Genomic DNA, 24,062 nt, shown 5'->3' with positions numbered 1-24,062 from the left:
ATTATATTAAATGAAAAGAAATTGGTAAAGTACAACAGCGCTAAGCAGGCTAATAGCCAACAAGATTAATCATTGCCAACTTGCATTAAGTCAGTAGGGCCCCAGGAAGAGTTCATCAATTTGTATTCAAATAAAAAGTGAAAAAAAAAACAAAAAACCCAGCACAGTGGAAGAACAAAGAAGATTAAATAATCTTTCAACCGACAAAATATGCTGTCTTGAATATATTTAACTCCAACTATAAGCTGAATTCCAATTTCAGGATCTTATTGAGGGAAAAGGTTAGAGGCGTGTTCCACAAAGAAGTACAGAATACATTTCCTTGTACCATTTATTGTATTGTCATTAAAATAATACGTATTCAGTCATTGATTCTAAACATGTGATTTTTACATAATTAAGATAACTGTGATTTTGTAGTCTATATTTTAGACAGCATTCTATAACAAACTTCTGTTATCAAAATGCTTCAAGAACTTTCACTGGTACCAGCACACCACCAGAAGTGTTGGGTCATCACTGGCTCCCCTCCAAAGGACCGTCTCCTGCCATCCTCCCCAGCCGCCCTCTCGCTGGCTCTGGCATTGGCCAACAGCCTTTCCCTGACCTGCCCTCCTCCCCGAGTGTCTGTGACTTACAGGGCTGCTTTCCCTCCTGTCTGCCCCCCCCCCCCGTCTATTCACCCTGCTCTCTCTGCCCACCCCGCCCCCTACCACCTGCTGGGGCTCCTGGAGACATGGTCTCTCCTCATTTTATTCTGTCTCCTTGGGTGATGTCAAGCCTCCTTGAGGCTTTATTAACTTATGATGATGATGCACACATTTCCCCTTCCACCCTAGACCTGTATGCCTGATAACTGTCTCGACCTTCTCCTTGGAAGTCAACGCTTACGTGTCCCCAGATGAACTCAGGACCTCCCCCAGTCCTGGCCCTCTTTCAGTATTGGCCAGCCTGGAAAACAGCAGGTCTCTACCCTGTTCTCAAGCCAGGAGTCATCCTGGACCTTTCTTCCCACCTCCCCAGTCTAACCAGTTTGTGGCCCAAACTCTGCATGGTACCTTCTATGGTCTCTTTCTCACCCATCCACTGCTCCCCACCACCCCGGCCACCAGGGTCAGCACGGAGGGTGTGCGCTGTACAAATGCCACCCCCTGGGCCTCTTGCCTATGCTACAAGAACACTCCACAACTCCACTTCCCCTTAGACCTCTCCAAGTCATTTTTCAACCTTATTAAAAGGTGAGTCTAACCATGCTGCTCCTTTGCATAGTTGCTCTTAGGGCCTGGGCGGCCTACCTTTCCCAGAGTCATCGCCCTTTATGTTCCCGATTTCCCTGAATGGCCTGGCCCTCTCCCACACCTCCGGCATCCTTCAGCCACCGAGGCCTTCCTGCAGCTACTCAAATGTGCCCCGACCCTTCCCGAGGGGCCTTTACCTGCAGCATCCTTCTCCTCCCCACCCCTGGATTCAGGACCGTTCCTGGGGGTCCCAGCACCGTCAGCGCACACTTCCTCTGTCAAGGAAACCTCTCCAAGTGCACAGTCACGTGGAGACTGTCACTCTCTGGAGCAGTCGGGGCCACAGTGCATTTGATGAGTAACACACATTTGTGTAAACCTTCATCTCTGGTGAATGCCCGTCAGACTCATAACGGTAAGAATTATGCTCCCCTCTTTCTTACTGATGAACGCTTCGCAACTACAACACAATTAGTGCTCAACGAACGTTTTGTTGAAGTAGTGAACTGCCTAGAAAATATGGTATAACTTTGCCATTCTTTCAAAGAATATTAGAAGCCTACTACATTTTACATTTAGGCTTCCTGGTGTTTGCTATTATAATGTGCTATAATAAATATCTTTAAACCCTACACTACTTTTTTCTCTAAATCATTCAGTTATTTGTTAAAAATCAAGGTTCTTAGTATACATTGCCAAACTGCTTTTGAAATGCTTGATTCTACCTTACTATGATGCAGAAACTAATTTAATGGACAAAAATACTTTAACTGGAATTTCTTTGCTGAAAGTGAAAATTTCTTTATATTTTGTAGCTATCTGTATTTCCTCATTGATATAACTTTATGTCCTACATCCTTCGTCTACTTAACCTACTGCCAGCCTCATACAATTAATGGACAGCACATAACACTTAATGACAATAAACCTCTTATTGGTTTATATATTTACTACATTGTAATTTTTATCATTATGTTAAAGTGTACTCTTGCAACTTACAAAGAAACTTTGCCATAAACAGTACCACCGGCAGCAGCCTCATCCATCTCATCGTTACTGCACCTCCTGATTGCGTCATTCTCTCTCGTAAGCAGGTGATCAGGTCGCTCTATAAATTTAGTCCAGTCAGTGTGTTCAGCAGTGTGCAACAGCCTAGGCCTTCACATTCACTCACCCCTCACCACTGACTCAGCCAGAGCCAGGACTTCCAGTCCTGCAGGCTCCGTGCATGGTAAGCACCCTGCGCAGGTGCACCATCTTCTCTTCTACACCGGGTGCACTGGAGCTTTTCTACGTTAGGTACGTTTAGATACACAAATACCACTGTTGCAACTGCCTACAGTGTTCAGTACAGACTGTGCTGTACAGATTTGCAGCCCAGGAACCGCGGGCTGTACCACACAGCCTGGGTGTGCAGGAGGCTGTGCCGTCTAGGAGCCTGTTCAGTTCACTCGAGGAGGAAACGGCCTAGTGACACATTTCTCAGAAGGTGTCCCTGTAGTTAAACAGCACGTGACTACTTGTCAGTGTCCCAACTTTCCTGCTGCTGTTGATTTCTAATTTCACTCAGCTGGTCACAGGACATACTTTGTAAAGCTTTAATCCTTTTTTGATTCATTGAAACTTTTTGATGCTCTAACATATCCTCTGTACTCGAGAATGCACACGGGCACTTCAGAACATGTGTTGCTGGTACGCGTTCTGCAGAGGTCTGCCAGGTGCAGCGGGTTCCCAGTGCTGCACACACCGCCCACTTCCTTGCTGGCTGGCCAACTAGCCATTACTGAAGGTGGGCTCCGCATGCCTACAATGATTACTGGGCTGTCTCCCTCCCCAATCCCGTCAGGGTTTGCTTCCCTTGTTCAGGACTCTGTTGTCAGGTACATATACGTTCACAATCATTGCATCTTTCTAGTAAGATACAATTACAAGAATAATTTGCTTATAATTATATCACTATAAAATGTCCTCTCTTGTGTCCCTAAGAACAATTTTCATCTACTTTTTTGATATTAGTAAAGCTACTCCAGCTCCCTTTTGGTTACTGCTTCCATAGTATATCTTTTCCCATCCTCTAAGTCTTAGGATCTAAAATGAGTCTCTTGTAGATAGCATATAATTTTTAAATCCATTCTGCAATCTTTTGATTGGGTATTTTATCTATTTACATAATACAGTTACCTATAAGGTAGGATTTATGCCTGACATCTTTGCTATTTATTATTTACTTAATTTTTTAAAGAGTTTTTTTAAACTTTTATTTATTTATCTTTAGAGGGGAAGGGGAGAGAAGGAGAGGCATATCAATGTGTGGTTGCCTCTCATGGGTCCCCTGCTGGGAACTGGCCTGCAACCCAGGCATGTGCCCTGACTGGGAATTGAACCAGCAACCCTTTGGTTCACAGGCTGGCACTCAATCCACTGAGCCACACCAGCCAGGGCTGCTATTTGTTTTTGAATGTCTTGTATTTCTGTTCTATTCTTTATTTTGTGTTAAATATTTTCTAGTGTGTCTTTTTAATTCCCTTGTTGTTTCTTTGTGATACTGTGATTTATACTAATATATATTTGGTCCTCATCCCCATTCCGGGCTCAGAGTTCCTAAAACCCTTAAAATTTCCTAAGTGAAGAGGTGTCTTTTGTTATGCTAATGAATTGACTTTTGGAAAACCCCTAGGTAGCCTAAGGCTGGGGCTGCCTGCCAGGGGAGCCCACCCTGTGACCGGAGGGTGGGGCCTCTAAGCCGGGGACAGGGGTTGGATGCTGAGCCCAGCTAACAGTGGGGCCCATGTAAAAAACCTCAGAGGATGGGGTTTGGAGTTTCTGAGTCACAGAATATTTGGGGGAACCGGGAGACTGGCACTCTCCCAGAGGACCTGGAAGCTTGAGCCCTTTCCCCATAACCTAACCTATGCATATCTTCCACCTGGATGTCCCCAGTGGCATCCTTTTCTAATAAACCAGTATTCTAGTAAGTAAAATGTTACTCTGAGTTCCAAGAACCACTCTAGCAAATTAGTTGAACCCAAGGAGAGGGTCACTGGAACCTCCAATCTATAGCAGGTCAGCCAGAAGCACAGGTGAAAACCTGGACTGCAGACTGGAATCCGAAGTGGAGTGGGGTTGGGGGGAGCCCTTAACCTGTGCCACCTCACCCCGTCTCCATGTACACAGTGTCCGAATTTAATGGAATTGTGGGATACGCAGCGAGTGCTGGAGGTATGCTTGCTGGGAGGGAAAAAAAGCACACATCAAAACTGGGAGCAGAGTCACATTCTTTTACTATATTATCATTATCTATTTTCTTAATGGCTGCCCTTGGGAATAAAATTAGCATCTTAATCTACCCTGCATTCATACTAACTTAATTTCAGTAGTGGGTAGTCAACGGTTGCTCCAACATTAGTTACGTTTCCTGCACTCCCTTGTGCTACTGTTGCCATATAAATTACATCTTTATACACTGTAAGTCCATTAACACAGTTTTACAATTATTGCTCTAAGCAGTTGTGGTTTAAAACTGATAGGAGTTACAAACAAAAATAAGTTTATACTTCTATAAAACCTATAAAAGTGGTTACTTTTACCAGTGCTATTTCTTCATGTGGCTTCAAGTTAGTTTCTAGTGTACTTCCTTCCACTAAAGCTGGAAGGGTCCCCTTTAGTAGTTCTGGTAGGGCAGGTATGTTAGTGGTCAATTCTCTTATTTTTACCTTTGAATGCTTTAATTTCTCCTTTGTTTTTGAAGGGTTTAGCTACAGAACTCCTGGTTGAAAGTCTTTCAGCACTTGGAAGATCAGCCCACCATCTTCTGGCCTCCATGTTTTCTGATGAGAATTCTAGTTAGTTCCACTGTATTTTTCTTTGGCATTTAAATTTTTTTGCTGTGACTGTGAACTGTGATTAATGTGCCATATTATCATTTTTAATATAAATTAAACATTTTCTGGGGGGATTAAACTACTCATTTATGTACCTAAGGTTAATGAAGTCAGGAGGGCTCATTCTGGAACTGAGGTTTGTTTTTCTTTGAAGCAGCAGAGTATCTTTGTCCTCATGTAACAGGGTGAAGCCAAGAGGGAGGCCCCAAATAGGGATTTTTAATGGGGTCCAGAACTCAAGGTGTCCACAAAATATTAGAAAAATAAATAGGATGTCCTCATGCCCAGAAGTCTGAGCTGGGGGATGGGACACATGGAGCAGGGCCATTCAGAGCTGTGTTGTACAGCAACAGCTTTGCAGATAACCATCTAACATAGCTATACATAGCTATAACCTTTAACCAATGTCATAGATATGTTAAATAGCTGTGGCCACGCTTTGAGCCAAAGGGGTGGAAGTGGCTTCCACCCAAGGTGTAACTGGGAGACAACTCCCTCTGGTTACACCCTTGGGGTGCTCCCTTTTATCACGTGGCTTAGGAAGCAGGAGACTTTGCCTGGAAGAAAAGGGGTGAAAGGACTCTTGCTGGTGGGCCATGAGGAGGTGCCACATTGCTTTGGATTAACTGGAGATTGTGGCAGTGACACAGTTGATGGTGCCGGGAGCCCGAATCACAGACTTCTACTTCTTTTCCTGAGATACGGTACCCTGGACTGGGGGGAGGGAGAAGGAGGGACTGTGTGTGTCTGTGGGTATTCTAAAGGACTTTAGTGCTTTAATGAAGACATTAAGTCACTACTTTAAATCTGTATAACTTTTAAATAAATATTTCCTTTCCTTTACACCAATCTCTGTCATTCTTTCCTCTGGTGGTGGGCAAAGTAAACCTAGGTGGGGGGGCAGAGAATAAGTGGGGGGTCCTTTCGGTAACAGTATATAGTAAACCCTCCTTGGGTCTGTTCTGCAGCACTCATACAGAAATAACAAAAACAGAGCTGCCTGGTTGAAAAAGCGATTAAGGGATGGTCCCAAGCCCTGCTGGCGCCACCTCACTCCCCACTTCGGTGCTTGAGGCATTTCCCTGGCTGCTGGGTGACCTGTCACGAATAGGAGCTTCTCTGGGCTCCTTAGTATGACCCCTTGCTTTTTAGAAATATTTCATTCTACCTCAAGGTTTTTCTCCGTCTCTGCTTAGTGACCACTAACACATCTGGGCTCCAGTGAGATCCTGCCTCACTGACCCCGACCACTGCCAGCTCACCTCCCACGATCAGCAGACAGGACACATAAGCTTGAAGGGGTAGTGGGTTCAAGAAAGAACATATGATTTCTGGGATACTTCGTCCCTGCCCCATCTTATGTTCCAACAGAGAGAAGTGTGTTGACTCTAAGACTTAGAAATACAGTGGTTAGTTCTGAGCTAAGTGAGTAGGTAGATTACATTCTGTACAAATTTTCCTCCAGCAGAGAACAAAGGGTATTAGGACAGAACTGATATAAAGGAAGTAGGTCTGACAGGGCTCAGAAGCACAGGATTAGACGTATCTGTAATACACTCAAAAGAAAATTTGTGTTCTAAGTGTCTACAGGAGATTTTTTATTAATTAAATTTTTAGAATAAAGGAATTTAAAAAACAACTATGACACTTTGAAAAACCATTGAGTATTGAATGATGTTTATAGTGAGAAAAAACCTGAACCTTAAAGAACAGACCGAGGGAAGCACCTCGGGCCACAAGAACGACAGGAGGTGGGCAGACCAGCCGCAGGCTGCTCGCGAGGCCCTGCACACTGGCTGCTCCTGAAGCCCTGCACACCGGCTGCTCGCGAGGCCCCTTGCACACTGGCTGCTCGCGAGGCCCTGCACACTGGCTGTGCAGACGAGCAGCCAACTGTACTCGTCATTTCAAAGTCTGTGTGTGAGACTAATTATTCAATGACATCGGAAGGTAACTCCTCTCTCTAGAGAAGAGCTTTTACTCTAATCCAGCCCATAGATTACCTTCTATAGCAATTTGTATGGGAATGGAATGAGATCTAGTTCAGTTTTAAAACAAATTCAATTTCTACAGGGTTGGCATTAAGCAAGAATTTGTAGCAATCTATGCACTATTTCTAAATAACAGAACCATGACGGCCTAAATTACTTTCAGGTACAAGAAGAGGGTAGAGACCTAAGAGGGAGCAGATACACCTACCTCAGGTGGCACAATCCACAAAGGCCACTGCCACAGCGGGAGAGGGGGACACTCATTCTGTGTAGCCCTCTCCTGAACAGCATTCTAGGAGTCTGACTAACTATAATTCATAAACTGTCAATTAAATTCTAGTAGCTATGTATACTCTCCCCACCTCCCAAATACTTTTCCTCTCAGAAATAAAATCAGGAAAGGGACTCAGTTCTGGAAAGAAATGGTGAGGCTGTGGAATTCCAAGTGGGATGCGGTCTCCTCACCCCCAGGATGTGACTGGCTTCCCCACGTTCTGCCTCACGGTGTCCTTGTGTACGAAATGTAATTTGTGAAATTTGTCCTTGAAAAAGCCACAGTGGAGCCTGAGAACCCTCTGGGGTCATTAGTTTTTGTCCTTCATTACCCTCAACTCAGATAATCTCAACATCCTGAAATATCTTTTGATTTGTTCTTTCTCTGATATCTTCTGTCCTTGGGATCAAAGCCTCTTTCACTGGCACCAAATAACGCCCAGAGAGGAGTTTTGGCCATGTAATCCTCTGCGCCGAAAGTTTTTGATCCACCACTGTCTTCATATTCCTGAATGAGCTCCTGGAAGCGGTTATAATCAATCCATGTCCACCACTCTCTCTCAATCTTAAACTAGAAGAAAAAAAGTAATCAGGTCAGAAGTAACAGCAGCCATTAAAACAGAAATCAAATAAACACCAAAAAATAAAAAATGAGCCTCATCGTTTGTCCATATCAGGGTAAAGAAAATTTTTTCATGCTCCAGATATGGTTCCATATCAGAGCAAGAGAGTCAAAGGAGAGTTTCTTTTGCCTGAGGACACCAGCCAAACTGAACCGGGAAGACCAAACTGCTGCATAAAGAACACAGCCTGGAACTGAAAGTCAAGTTCATCTTGATCAATCATTTATGAGAGTTAATTAAGTGTTTTTGCATTAACATATGTTAACACCAAGCTAATTCTAATTTTTCTTGTCACTTTATTTTATTAAAATCTCACTTTTGATTAGAGTATGCATTCAATTATTATTTTGTATTAGTTTCAGAAGTACAGCAAAGTAGTTAGACAATCATATACTTTACAAAGTGATTTCCACAGATATTTTGTTACCTACCCCCAGTACTGTGCATAGTTATTACAATGTTACTAACTACACTACCTGTGCTGGACTTTACATCCTGTGACAATTTTGTAACTGCCAATTTGTACTTCTAGAGCCCTTCAACTTTTTCACCCAGTCCCCCAACCTTCCTGGCTTCTGGCAAGCATCAGTCTGTTCTCTGTATCTATGAATCTCTTTCCATTTTGTTTGTTCATTTATTTTGTTTTTTAGATTCCACATATAAGTGAAATCATACAGCATTTCTTTTCTCTGCCTGACACATTTCACTTAGCATAATACCCTCTAGGTCTACTCATACTGTCCCAAAAGATAAAATGTCATTCATTTTTATGGCCAAGTAATATTCCATTAATTGTAGGTATATTTATGTCCACTCTTCTACTGATGGGAACTTACGTTGCTTCCATATTTTGGCTATTGTAAATAACACTGCAACACAGGTGGCGGTGCATCTGTCCTTCTGAATTAGTGTTTTGGGTTTCTTCAAATACAAACCCAGAATTAGAATGTCTGTGTCATAAGGCGATTCCATTTTTAACTTTTTGAGGAAAGTCCACACTGTTTTCCATAGTGCCTGTACCAATCTGCATTCCACCAACAGTGCACAACCATTCCCTTTTCTCTGCACCCTTGTCAACTCTTGCTGTTTGTTGATTTATTGATGACAGCAGTTCTAACAGATGTAAAATGATATCTCATTGTGGTTTTAATTTGCATTTTTCTGATGATTAGTGATATTGGGCATCTTTTCATATGTCTATTTGCCACAGGTATTTTTTTGATAAATCTGTAAATGGGATTTTCTCAGTTTCTCTTTCTGATAGTATATAATTGGTATATAAAAATGCAACCTACTTCTGAATATTTATTTAATATCCTGTTACTTTAGTGAATTCATTTAGTAGTGCTAGCAGTTTTTTAGTGGAATCTTTAGGGTTGTCTGTACCTACTATCTTTTCATCTGTAAATAAGTTTTACTTCTTCCTTTCCAACTGGGATGCCTTTTATTTTTTCCTTCTTTATCCAATTGTTGTGGCTAGGACTTCCAGTACTACACTGAGTAAGACTGGTAAAAGCAGACATCCCTGTCTTGTTCCTGATCTTAAGAGAAAACCTTTCAGTTTTGCCCTGTTGTGTATGATGCTGGCTGTGTGTCTGTCATACAGGCCTTCATTACACTGAGCTATGTTCCCTCTATTCCTACTTTGTTGAGTTTTATCATATACGGGTGCTGGACTTTGTCACGTGCTTTTTCTGCATCTACTGATACGATCATATGATTTGTATCTTTCACTTGGTTTATGTGATGTATCACATGAACTGATTTGCAGATATTGAACCCTGCATCACAGAGTAAATCTCACTTGATCAAGGTGTATGATCTTTTTAATGACGCTGAATTCAGTTTGCTAATACTTTGTTGAGGATTTTTGCACCTATGTTCATCAAGGACATTGGTCTATACTGTGTTTTTCAGATCATAAGACACACCTAGGCTTTAGAGGAGAAAAAGAGGAAAAAAATTTTGAAGCAAAAAAATGTGGTAAAATATTTAATAACATAGTATTTCACCAATGTAAATGTAAACAGAACTCAACAGCAGCATTAACAACCATTATTCTTCCCAAATTTGAAGGGTGGGGGAGGGGTGCATCTTATACTCTAAAAAATCTGGTAATTTTCTTTCTTTGTAGTGTCTTTATCTGGTTTTAGAATCAGGACAATGTTGGCCTCATAAAATGAGTCTCGTGAGTTTTGGGGGAAGTTTGAGCATAGGTGTTAGTTCTTTTTTGAATGGTCAAATTCACATGTGAAGCCCGCTTCACTGACCTTTTGTATTGTATTTTAGACTCTATTTCAGTTATTTCCACTTTAATCTTTATTATTTTCTTTCTTCTAGTCACTTTGGGCTTAGTTTTTCTCTTTCTAGTTCCTTTAGGTATGTAGTTAGATTGTTGGTTTGATAATTTTCTTGTTTCTTAAGGGAGGCCTGTATTGCTATGAATATCCCTCATAGGCTGCTTTAGCTCTATCCTATACATTTGATTGTTGTGTTTTCATTTTCATTTTTCTCAAGGTATCTTTTTATCTCTTCCTTGACATCATTGTTAACTCATTGGTTGTTTAGTACCATGTTATTAGTCTCCATGTGTTTGTGTTTTCAGTTTTTTTCTTGTAATTGATTTCTAGTTTCAAAACATTGCAGTCAAAGAGGATGCTTGATATGATTTCAATCTTCCTAAATCTACTGAGATTTGTTCTGTGTCCTAACATGTGGTCTATCCTGGGGAATGGTCCATGTACACATGAAAAAAAATGTGTATTTTGTTGCTTTGGGGTGAAATGTATGAAAATATCAATTTAATCCATCTGGTCTAATGTGTCACTTAAAGCTGATGTTTCCTTGTAAGTTTTCTTTCTGGAAGATCTATCCATTGATGTCAATGGTGTGTTGAATTCTTTATTGTGGCTGTACTACTGCTGATCTCTCTTTTATGTCTATCAAAAAATGCTTTATATATTTAGTTGCATAAATGTTTACAAGGTTTATATGTCTTGTTAGATTAACTGCTTTATCATTACATAGTGTCCTTCTTTGTCTCTTATCATAGTCCTTGTTTCAAAGTATATATTTTTTAAATTTTATATTTTTCTTTAATTTTTTAAAATTATGTTTTATTGATTATGCTATTACAGTTGTCCTGATTTTGCACCTTTGCCCCCTCCACCTAGCACCCCCTAAATCCTCAAGCAATTCCCACCATGTTCATGTCCTTGGGGCATATGTGTAAGTTCTTTGGCTACTCCATTTCCTAAACTGTACTTTAGATTTCCATTGCTATTCTATAACTATTTTGTATTTCTTAATCCCCTCACCTCTTCGCTCATCCCCCCATTCTCCCCCATCTGTCAACCATCAAAACACTCTCTGAATCCATGATTCTGTCTCTGTCCTCCTTGTTTGCTTAGCTTGTTTTTGATTTGACTGTTGATACATGTGTATTTCTGTAATTTTATTGTTCATAATCTGGATCTTCTTTTTCTTAAGTAAGTCCCTTTAACATTCCATATAATAATGGTTTGGTGATGATGAACTTCTTTAGTTTTTTCTTCTCTAGGAAGCTATCTGCCCTTCAATTCTATATGATAGCTTTTTTGAGTAGAGCAATCTTGGCTGTAGGTACCTGCTTTTCATGACTTTGAGTATTTCTTGCCTGTCCCTTCTAGCCTGCAAAGTCTTTTGAGAAATCAGCTGACGGTCTTATGGAAACTCCTTTGTAGGTAACTAATTGCTTTTCTTTTGCTGCTTTTATGATTCTCTCTTTACTTTAACCTTTGGAATTTTAAGTCTGATGTGTCTTGGAGTAGGCCTCTTTACATCCATCTTATTTGGGACTCTGTACTTCCTGGACTTGTATGTCTATGTTCTCCAACAAATTAGGCAAGTTTTCTTTCATTATTTTTTCAAATCTATTTCCAATTTCTTGTTCTTTCTCTTTTCCTCTGGCACCCCTATGATGCAAATGTTGGACCACTTAAAGTTGTCCCAGAGGCTGCTTATACTACCCTCAGTTTTGGGAATTCCTTTTTCTTCTTCTTGTTCTGATTGGTTGTTTTTTGTTCTTTATGTTCCAAATCACTGATCTGATTCTCAGCTTTATCCATCCAACTGTTCTTTCCCGTAAATTGTTCTTCATTTCAATTAGTGCCTCCTTCATTTCTGACTGGATTTTTTTAATGCTGTTGAGGTCCTCATTAAGTTCCTTGAGCATCCTTGTAACCAGTGTTTTGAACTCTGCATCTGATAGATTGTTTATCTCTCCCTTTTGTTTAACTCTTTTTCTGGAGTTTTGATCTGTTCTTTCATTTGAGCCATGTTTCTTTGTATATTCATTTTGGCAGCCTCCCTGTGTTTGTTTCTATGTGCTGGGCAGAGCTACTTTAATTATATGCCTTGGTAAATGTGGCCTAATGTAGCAGGTGTCCTGTAGGGTCCAGTGGCACAGCCTCCCCATCACCCAAGCTGGGTACTCAAGGTGCATCCTTCATGTAGACTGAGTACACCCTCCTCTTATAGTTGAGACTTGGTTGCAGTTGGTAGATCAATGGAAGGGATTATCCAGGCCAATGAACTTCAAGGATTGGCTGCAACCACTTACCACCAACCTCCTCTCTCTGCGGAGGATTGGTTGTACAGGTGTAGGGTCATGGTGCTCCAATGTGGTCTATAACTATCCACTGGGTGCACTGGCCCTGGGAGTTTCCCAGGTGGTTCAGGCCAAGGTCAGTACCCACCTGTGTTTTTCCTAGGGCCACTCTGCCTGAGCTATAAAGCAATCTGAGATGGCTGCTACTTGTGCTGGTCTTGGAGATTATCAGGGGAAGCCAAGCTGTGAATCTAAGCAGGCTGCTACTAGTACTAAGCCTGGGGCTCACAGAGGCCTGCTGTTGCTTGTTTGATAGGATTTAGGAAATTGTGGGCCAAGAGTAGTTATTCATACCGAAAAGCAGCTTGGGTGGGCCTGTAAGTTGGGTGGGGCAGAATCTTTGGGGATCTCCATGGGCGGTCAAACAGCATTAATCAGGTTGATGGAGTCTCAGGCATGGAACTCTGTTGCGGGGAGGGTTTAGAAAAGAAACAATGGCCTCTACTCACCTTGATGTCAGACACTTGAGTTCATTCCTATATACCACTGGTACCCTTTGAGATTTTACCCTGGCGCTGGAGCTCAGTGTGAGTGAGACTGATTAAGTCTGTGTGTGGGTTCTTTGAGAAATTGCTTAGGGCTTCAGCAGTTTTTTCCATCAACTCAATCCTCACTGGTTTTTGTGGGGAATGAGATTGTGGGGACTTATGTTCCTGGCACTGGAACTGTGGACTAGAGACCTGGTGTAGGACTGGGACTCCTCGCTCCTGAGATATTGTCCTCTCAAATTTTTATCCCCCACACATGGGAGAGGGACCAGCCCGTTCTGAGTTTACGCCCCTCCTACCAGTCTGGATGCATGTGGTTTCTTCAATTTTGTAGTTGTCAAGCTTTCATTCAACTCGAATTCTGATGGTTCTGAAGCGATGGTTGTTGTATATTTTATTGTAATTTTGATGTGCTTGTGCAAAGAGGCGAGCCATGTCTGCCTATGCCACCATCTTGACCAGAAGTACCTAAAGTCTATTTTTCCTGATACAAGTATTGCTACCCTAGCTTCTTTTTGTTTCCATTTTCATGAAATATCTTTTCCCTACCATTTATTTTAGCCTGTGTGTATCTTTTGCTCTAAAGTGGGTCTCTTGTAGACAACATGTACATGGGTTTTATTTTATTTTCCATTCAGCTATACTGTCTTTTGATTGCAGCATTTAATCAATTTACATTTAAAGTGATTATTGATAGATATATGGTTTGCCATTTCATTATTCATATTTATGTTCCCCCTTTTTCCCTTTCTTCTTCTAAAAGAAGTCCTTTTAACATTTCTTATAATACTGGTTTAGTGGTGATAAACTCCTTTAACTTTTCTTGTCTGGAAAACTCTTTATTTCTCCTTTAATTTTGTAAGATTGCCTTGCTAGGTACAGTAGTCTTCATGCAGGTTCCTGCTTTTCATCACTTTGAGTATTTCATGCCAGTTGCTTGTGTCATGAAAAGTTTCTGTTGAAAAATCAACAAAAAACTGTACTTGAAAAATAACTAAATAAAATTAATTAAAATTTTTTAAAAAAAAGAAAAATCAGCTGACCATCTTATGGGAGCTCTATTGTTATGTAACTCTCTTGCTATCTTTATGATTCTCTCTTTATCTTTAACCTTTTCCATTTTAATTATGATGTGTCTTGGTGTGGGCATCTCTGGATTTATGCTGTTTGAAACTCTCTCCGCTTCTTGGCCTTGTTTGTTGATTTCTTTCACTGATTACAGAAGTTTTCAGTCATTATTTCTTCAAATAAGTTCTCAATCCCTTTCTCTCTCCTCTTCTCTTCTTCTGGTACCCCAATGATGTAGATGTTGTTATATTTGATATTGTCCCAGAGGCCCCTTAAACTATCCTCATTTTTTAAATTCTCTTTTCTTTTTGCTGATCTAATTGAGTGTTTTCTGCTACTTGTCTTCCAAATCCCTGATTCAATCCTCTGCTCCATCTAACATACTGTTGGCTCCTTCTGTTTTCTAGAAAGAGTATTCATTTCAATTACTGTATTCATTTCTGACTACTTCTGTTTATAGTTTCTATGTCCTTTATTATGCTTACTATTTCTTTGTTGAAGTTCTGAGTTCATCTATTATTCCCCTAAGTTCTTTGAGCATCCTTATAACTATTGTTTTGAACTCTGTGTCCAATAGATTGCTGTCCTCCACTTTACTTAGTTCTTTTACTGGAGATTTCTCCTGTTGCTTCATTTCAGTCATGTTCTCTTGTCTCCCTGTTTTGGCTGCCTCCCTGTGTTTGTTTTTACATATTAGGTAGAGCTGTTATGTCTCCCAGTTGTGGTAGAGTGGTCCTATGTGGTAGGTGTCTTGTGGAGCTCAGCGGCACAGTCTCCCTCATCACCCAAGCTGGGTGCTCTGGTAGTGTCCATTGTGTGCATTATGTGAGTCTAGACTGAGTAGTTGAGTCTTAATTGCTCTTCGTCTGTCTGTCATTGGGGCTGACCCTCAGGCTGGCTGGCTGTGAGGATTGGCCCAACCACAGTGTACAGCTGCCGGGAGAGGGCTGACCCCACACAGAAGAATTCATGCTAGCATGAATCTAGCATGATTCTAGCACCTCAGCAGGAGGTGCCTGCTGAGACCTCCCTTTGTGTGTGCTGCTTGTGTAGTTAATTGGGTCTTGTTTTGTTGTGGTATGAAGCCAGCCATCAGGTGTGCTGATTCTTGGGCCTCTCGGAAGATAGTCTGATGCAGGTCAATGTCAGATGCTGCCTTTGACCAGCTTTGGGCTACCTGTTAGGATCTACAAACTGAAGCATAGTTGGTAGCTGCCTGTTTTGGCCTGGGTGCATGTGGGAGGGGCGAAGTTGTATACCAAGGACAGCTGCTGCCAATACCAGGCCTGGGGCAGGTCAAGCAAAAGTCCCAAGGCACTCTGAGACCCACTGCTGCCTGCCAGCTGCCCATTAGGCTCAGACACAGAAAGAGCCTTGGATGGTACATGAGATATATGAGACAGGTGCTTCTGGAGTTACCAGATAGGAGTGAGTGGTGTTCACCAAGTTAATACAGACTCAAACTCGGCACTAGTGCTGGGCCTGAGGCTACTCAGCAAAGTCCCAGGGTACAGCAAAGCCAGCCACCACCTGCCTGTGGCCTACAGACTTTCATCGTGGTACAAGATCTTAGAGCATCTCCAGGGTGGAGCCATTAGAGTTCATCAGGCTAAAGCAGATAAGATTTGGCCATGAAAGAGGGCTCTGCACAGGCAAAAAGTGCAGGAAGACAGTCCTCGCCTTAAAGCCACATAACTCAACCTCTCCCTGTGTGTCTCCAGCACCTCGAGCTCACCCAAAATTCCCCAAGAAAGAAAGGCTGGTTGCCTCCTGCAAAGCCCACAACCATGTGTGAGCCTGGCAGGGCGGGGCCTCAGGGTATCATCAGAGTGCCGGTAGTATAGATACCCAGGCTAATATCTTATGAGGGAACTGTTCCGCCCAGGAACAATAGTGTCCACAGGCAGTGTGGGAGAAGAACTCATTCAAGGACACTGGCAGCTATCCCTCCTGCACTCTCCCTGAAGCCACATAACTCAGTCTTTCCCTGTATGACTCTGGCACCCTCCGATCTGCGACCCTGCCAGAGCCCAAAGTGAGTGCCTGTGAGTAAGAATTTGTGTGCTTCCCCTTTAAGGGACACCTGGGTTGTCAGCTGTCTCCCAACTCACCCAGGCATATATGATCCTTACTGATTTTTCACAGCCAAATGTTATGTGGACTCCTCTTCCTGGCACTAGTGCTCTCTGGGCTGGAGAGCCTGGTGTGGGGTGGAGACCCCTTGCTTTTCCAGATTCTCGACCACCACATGTGGGTGTGGGACCAGCCCTTTCTGTGTTACCGCTCCGCCTACCAGTCTGTATGCATCTTCTTCTGTAAATCCTCAGTTATAACACTTCTGTCTGGCCAGTCTTCAGATGGTTATCTAGGCTGATCAGTCTATAATTTAGTTGTAATTCTGATGTGGTCATGGGAGGAAGTAAGTACAGCTTCCACCTGCTCTGCCACCTGGGACCCCTCCTTCTTGTTGTCACTTTTTATCTGGTATGAATTTTCATGGCTGTGTTAGCAGTACCTAGTGGGATCCTTTTTATTATGGAAGTGTGCGTGCATTATTAGCAAAGCTTTAATCAATGACTCCAATTCTGCAATGGTAACTTAATGGCTCGTACACTTTCAGCCTAACATTGATACAATATCTCATTAATGGAAAGCTTTGTTAAGAATTTCAACTCAATAAAGGGAAATTATCCAATTTGTACTCTCTTAAGAAAATTGCTTCTCAAAAGTAACTGTAGAATAATGACCAGAAATAAAGAAAACAAATTTATGGAGACTCTGAAGGAAATACTAATTGAACTGGGGAAGCTTTTAATTCAAAGTATCTACTTGGCATTCATTCGTATAAATGTATAACACGCTGATACTTGATCTGTTATACCACTGTCTTTAAAAAAAACTCTAATTATAAACCAAGTTAAGTAATAATTTCATGTTCTAAGAAAAATATTAAAAATGTACAGATTCCTAGATTTAGAATATTAAAATATGCTGAATTTACATGACATCTGATTTTTAAAAATTTTTATTAAAGTATAGTTGGCACACGATATTACTTTCAGTTACATAACATAGTAATTCAACATTTATATACCTTATGATGTGACCACTACAATAAGTGTAGTAACCATTTGTCACCATGCAAACTTATTACAATATTATTGACTATATTCACTGTGCTGTAATGACACGTAATTTTTTACCTAACAGCTAAGAGCTTTCTAGGGGAAAAAATGCCAAAGAAATGGAAAACTTTACCTATGAATCATGAGAAAATTTCTTCTAATAAGACCATTTTTTTGAAACGGTGCCCCAATGTTCTCTAGTACTGTGGAAGCAATCACTGTCACCCCCAGGTGCTGAACCTCCACGAGAGTCCACGGCACCCCTCCCTTCCCTGGCCCCTCACATCCGGAAAACAGCCGGGCACCACGGGCCCTTCCTCAGTGGTGCTCCTACCACCAGCCCTGACACCGCCCGAACACAGGCCCTCACTTCCGGGACTCAGCACCAGTCTTCCTTCTGACTGAGCTTCGATTTTTTAAAAAATACTTGCTGTATATCCAAGTTTATTTTTTTTCAAAATAACCACATTTTAAGAATAATTCCAGTCCTTTGCAAAATGTTTCAGAACTTCTGAACCTTTCATTTATGAGTCTTGCAGTTTTCACTCTCAAGGAGTCAGTTTTTAAAAAAATTTTATTTAATTATTGTTCAAGTACAGTTTTCTGTCTTTTACTCCCATCCCATACCACCTAGCCAGTGCTCCCAACTTCCCTCCCATTTCCACCCCCTTTAGTTGTTGTCCATGTGTCCTTTATACTAGTTCCTGTAACTCCTTCCCCTTTTTCCCCTGAAATTCCCTCCCCTCTCCCCTCTGGTCACTGTCAACTTGTTCTCTATTTCAGTGTCTTTGTTTTTATTTTGCTTGCTTGTTTGTTTTGTTGACTAGGTTCCTGTTAAAGGTGAGATCATGTGGTATTTGTCTTTCAGCACCTGGCCTATTTCACTCAGCATAATACTTTCCAGTTCCATCCATGCTGTTGCAAAGGGTAGGAGCTCCTCCTTTCTTTCTGCTGCATAGAATTTCATCTTGTATATGTACCACAATTTTTTGATCCATTCATTTACTGATGGGCACCTAGGTTGCTTCCAGCTCTTGGCTATTGTAAATTGTGCTGCTATGAACACTGGGGTGCATGGGTTCTTTTGGACTGACTGACCTTCTGATTCCAGTGTTTGCTGTTTCCACCTTCTGCAGACTGCCTGAGATGACTACGCCAACAGTCGAATAGAGTCCCGTTACCTAGGACCTATAGTCTAATGGTCAAATCACCATCTGGAGGCTCCTCATGAACTACCTCCAACATACAACTTCCATGCTGTTCGCTCTGTCTCATCAACACCTACCTAAGCCTCAGGTCTCCTCATAAATGTCCTCTTCTCTGTGAAGTTTTTCTGAATCACTTGAGACTCAAATCACTTGAGACTATGACAGTTCCTCTGCCACAGAGCTTCACTGTACCTTGAACTTGCCCAAGAAGAGCACATTATAATTGGTTCTGTAGTTACCTCCCCGTCCCACTCAACCCTACCAAGACTGTGAGTTTTGTGCATATAACTGACTTATATTTTATGTTATCACTTAGGACATACAAGGGCCTAGCCTCTTCCACTTTACCTCTTAAGCAAACTATGAGACTACATGATGAAAAAAATTTCTACCTGTTCTACCGACATCTTGAAACAGGATGAAATTTTGCTCCCTTTGGCTCTACTATGGAATAGTGTAGACTGTTTTCACAGTGTATTCACAACAGAAGGCACGTGTGACTGGAAGTGTGATGGTTTCCCAACTAATGTAGGAGTAAACATGTCCTTAACATGTATGACAGGAAAATAAGGCTGATAAGGACGTCTACCTTTTATTCCTCCCTTCTATAAACATTTATGGAGTGCCAACTACAAACCTGGCTCAGTCTCAGACATTTAGTGCAGTGAGGGAGGCTGTACACGAGGCACTTTGGGAGCACACACTCGGACGCGACAAATCACCCCCGCCCCGCTCCCAGCCTGGGCCTGCTGGAGGAGCTCTCTCCGGGGCTCCCGGCTTGGCTGGCGAAGCAAAGCATATAATCACATTCTCCTCTTCCCTGTGTCCTCCCTCCACCCCTCAGGGTCCACAGTCTCGGTCTTCCTTTTTGCTCAAACTTTATCAATAATCACTTGCCATAGATACTCAAGAGAGATTCTAAAAGATTAGCTTGGACTACAGCAATGAATTTCAAATCTTTTATTTTTTTTGCTACAACTACAGTAAAAAAATAACATCTTATATCTTAACCTACCACACACATATGCACTGACACACACATATTCTAGAAACACAAATTCCACAAAAGTGTGGGCAATCTAGTTCATTTAAAAAAATTACTGGCTGCAACACACTAACTTGATTTCCTAACTTTAATGCAGCCTGAAGAACATCTGGTTTATTCTGACTAAAAAACTCTAACCTGGCTTAAATGGAAGAAATTAGTTGCACAGATACAACTGTAGGCTAATATCTGAAAACTGGCAACTCTGCCAGTGTCTGTGAACACACACTAGAATACCAAATAAATGTAAGAAAAGATTGGTATACTAGTCTGCTAGGGCTGCCATAACAAAAAACCACTGAATAGTGGTCTTACAAACAAATATTCTTTGCTCTCACAGTACTATTTTTTTAAATTTTATTTAGTTATTTTTCAAGTACAGTTTTTTGTCTATTTCTCCCATCCCAGCCTCCCCCCCCCCCCCCCGCTCCCCACCTCCCTCCCATTTCCACCCCCCTTAGTTCTCGTCCCTGTGTCCTTCCTATTTGTTCCTCCAAATCCCTCCCCCTCTTTCCCCTTAACTTCCCTTCCTTCTCCCCTCTGGTCACTATCCCCCTGTTCTCTATTTCAGTGTCTTTGGTTTTTGGTTTTTTTTTTTCTGCTTGCTTGTTTGTTTTGTTGTTTAGCTTCCTGTTAAAGGTGAGATCATATGGTATTTGTCTTTCAGCACCTGGCCTATTTCGCTCTCACAGTTCTAGATGCTACATTCTGAGATAAAGGCTCCAGCACGCAGCCATCTTCTCACTACGGCTGCACACGGCCTTAGTGTGTGCACAGGGCAGGCCGTGGGGAGAGGGCGCACCCTGGTGTCTCTTCATGTAAGGACACCAATCCTACAGGATCGGCGTCTCACCCTCCTAAACTCCTTTAGCCTTAATTATACTCTTGGAGGCCCCGCCCATCTCAGATACAGCTGAAATGAAGGGTTAGTACTTCCACATATGAATTTGAAGAGATGTAAACATTCCATCTATAACAGTAGGCTACACTTATAATTGACATCACAGCCCTAAGACAAGAGTGAACTAAATATACTCCCTCTCAAGACAATCTGAGAATAATCATATTAAGTAGCTCAGTAAAAGACTCTTTCATGAAAAAGGCAAAAGCTAAAAAGGCAAATTTTAGTTTTATTGGCACAAAAATAATGCTGCAAGACATTATGCAGCATTCCTCTGCATAAACAGAGGAATGAAATCCTGAATCACAAAACATGAGGTTAAGTATGGGCCAAGTCACCTTGCTTCAAGAATTCCTCCAACCTAACAGTAAGGGAAGAGGCAAATCTATGCAATATTACAACAAACTCAAAAGGTCAGAGGACCTCAAAAAACACACCACAGGCAGTCAGGTATGGCCTGGGCTAAATGGAGGCAGCATGCTAAGGATCAGTGGCCTCGCTGGCTGGATGAGACGGTTGTATGGGCTCCCACAGTCCAGAACAGCAAAGCTTCTTCATGAGGGATCTTGTTCTCATTATTTTTAATCTTTCACATAGAAAAAATTTCATTAAACAGAATTATGACAAGTAGGTTCTTTAAAATTTTATTAAAGAAACTCCAGGTCAAGAGGGCAGAATAGCTAAAAACTGCTTGCCTCCTCCCACAACTACATCAAACTTATAACTAAATTATAGAACAAGCATCACTGAGAACTACTAGAAGACTAGATGAACCGAAGTCCTATATCTTAGGATATAAATATGAAGAAGCCGCACCAAAACTGGTAGGAGGGGCGGAGATGTGGAACAGGCAGGTCTCACACCCACGTGTGGTGGTTAAGAAACAGGGGGGATGTCAAGGATGCAATGGCCCCCGAGGAGTGCGGAGTCGTAACCCCACAGACTTCCCGAGCCCAGGATTCTAGTTATGGGAAGAGAATTCCTGATAACCTCTGGCTGTGAAAAACTGTGGATGCTGCGACTGAGTGAGACAGAGGGCTGCTGGGGACTTAGACACAGCAAGTCTTAAAGAGCATGTGCATGGACTTAACTCACTGATGGGCCCGCTTGAGATCCAGTGCTGGTGCAGCGGCTTGAAAAGTGCCAGGGACACATGGGGAGGAACTGAACTGACTAGCTTTCAAGCAGCTCACACCTGGAACATTAAGTGCTGGCAGACACCATTACCCCTTCGTTGAACCCCCTCCCCCAAAAGCTGGCATGCACAGCTGGGCACCAAGTCTGAGTCTCCAACAACCTTGCTTACATTGTTGGCCCACTCTGGTATTCCCAAAGGCCCTGCCCCACCCGACACTAATACCTGGCCAGAATCTCTACAAATGATTTTCCATGCACATGACCCGTCTTGGCTCATGCTAGAAACATCCTGAAAATCTCTCAGAGGCTCACAAACCCCAAATAAGCAGCAACTGGCCTCAGCATGCCCTGTACCTCTTGCTAAGCAGCCCCAAGCCCAGCACTAGTAGCTACCTGCCTCGCTTCACAGCTTAGCATCTGCCAAGTGTCCCCAAGTCCAGCGCAGGTATCAATCATCTGCAAATCACTTTGTACTCCTACCAGTGGCTCCAGGTCAGGGTATAGGCAGCAGCTGAACTTGACCTTCTCCAGAGCCCCTCACAAAAGGCCCCAGAAGCAACATACCTGGTGGCCGACTTCAGGCCACACTGGAGTACCACCCAACCAGCGCCACAAACAACACACATAGGGGCAGACTTGGCAGGCACCAGAGCCCCACTGAAGTGAGTACCATTCAGTGTGGTCGGCCCCCACACAACAGCCCCTCCACTGTAGTCACTGCCGTTCCTCACTTCAAATCAGCCTGAGGGTCAACGTACCACCTAATGATGTGCCAAAAGCAATCCTGGCTCCACTGCAACAGGAGGGCTCCCACAACCCAGAAAAGGGACCCCTCTGGCGTACCCAGCTAAGGTGACCAAAGAGACTGTGCCACTGGGCCACACAGGACACCCACTAGATAAGGCCTCTCAGCCTAGACCAGGAGATGTAGCAGCTCTACCTATTACACAGAAAAACACACAAGGAGGCAGCCAAAGTGAGGAGACAAAGAAATATGTCCCAAATCAAAGAACGGCATAAAACACTAGAAAAAGAACTAAACAAAATGGAAACCATCAATCTACCAAATGCAGAGTTCAAAACACTGGTTATAAAAATGGTTGATGAACTTACAAGAATTAATGAACTCAAAGAGAACTTTAACAAAGAGATAGGAAACAAAAATGGAGATGGAATATATTTTTTTAAAAACAGAAGTGAAGAATGCAATAACTGAAATGAATAATACATTAGAGGGAATCAGTGTGGATTAGATGAAGCAGAGGACTGAATTAAAGAGCTGGTAGACAAGGAAGCAGGACGCACCCAACTGAAACAGCAAAAACAAAAAAGTATTTTAAAAATGAGCAGTGTGAGGGCCCTCTGCTAACAACATTCACATCATAAGGGTATGAGAAGGAGAAGAGAGAGAGCAAGGGACTGAAAACCTAATTGTACAAATAATGATGGAAAACTTCCCTAACCAGGAGAAGGAAAGATAGATACACAAATCCAGGAAGCACAGAGAGTCCCAAACAAGAGGAACCCAAAGAGGCCCACAGCAAGACACATCATAATTAAAATGCCAAAGGTTAAAGACAAAGAGAGAATCTTAAAAGTAAAGCAGTTACGTACAAGGGTACTCCCATACACTGTCAAGCTGATTCCTCAACAGAAATTCTTTAGGCCAGAAGAGAATGGCATGAAAAATTCCAAATCACAGAATGGCATGAAAATTCCAAATCCTAATCATGTAGGCAAGGGCCTACTATCAAGATTACTGCACCCAGCCAGGCTCTCACTTAGAACAGGGTAGATTAAAAGCTTCCCAGACGAGAGAACGCTGAAGGAGTTCGCCACCACACCAGAATAACAGGAGCCCACTCTTGACCTTTACTAACTTTTTGGTATTAATCTACCTTATGGTGATATAATTCATACACTGTAAAAGTCGGCCTTTTAAAATGTGGTATTTTTCCAGAGGTACGGTCACACATATGCGCAACCAACACCACCATATAATTCAGGAACGTTTTCATCACCCCAAAAAGAAATCCCATAGCTATCAGCAGTCACTTCCCAATCTGGTTTTCCCCCAGACCCTGGAAACCACCAATACACTTCCTATTGCTATGGATTTACCTGATCTGGACATTTTATATAAATGGAATCATACAATAGGTGGCCTTTTGTGCCTGGTTTTCATCTGGTATGGTGTTTTCGAAGTCCATTCGTGCCCACTTTTTTAAAAAAGCATTTTTAATGAAGAAACTAAATAAAAAACTAGGCAGAGCAGCAGGAACCTCTATGTACCCATCATCCAGCCTCTTCAACACTCAACCCATCCACACACCATGTACTGCACCTTTTTTTTTTGAATCAAATTCCAGACGCTACATTGTTTCTGTATAAGTATTTCCATAAGGACATATCATAACAGCTACTCTAACACTAGCC

The 24,062-nt window shown here is 42.2% G+C and overlaps 1 protein-coding gene across 1 annotated transcript in view; it reads right to left on the bottom strand.

The window, feature by feature from the left end:
• Nucleotides 1-2,459: 2,459 nt before the first annotated feature.
• Nucleotides 2,460-24,062, bottom strand: part of LOC119042035 (S-adenosyl-L-methionine-dependent tRNA 4-demethylwyosine synthase TYW1) — a 179,111-nt gene continuing 157,508 nt past the window's right edge. Inside the window, exon 16 of the mRNA XM_037135582.2 lies at nucleotides 2,460-7,954. Coding sequence (XP_036991477.2) covers nucleotides 7,733-7,954 — 222 coding nt within the window. The 3' untranslated portion in view covers nucleotides 2,460-7,732. The remainder of the gene's footprint in view (nucleotides 7,955-24,062) is intronic.

Source organism: Artibeus jamaicensis, unplaced genomic scaffold (assembly GCF_021234435.1).
Source record: "Artibeus jamaicensis isolate MK-2021 breed Jamaican fruit bat unplaced genomic scaffold, CSHL_Jam_final contig_3182, whole genome shotgun sequence".
Lineage (NCBI taxonomy): Eukaryota > Metazoa > Chordata > Mammalia > Chiroptera > Phyllostomidae > Artibeus > Artibeus jamaicensis.
Note: the sequence above shows the minus strand (reverse complement) of the source record. Positions and strands in the feature narration are given on the sequence as shown.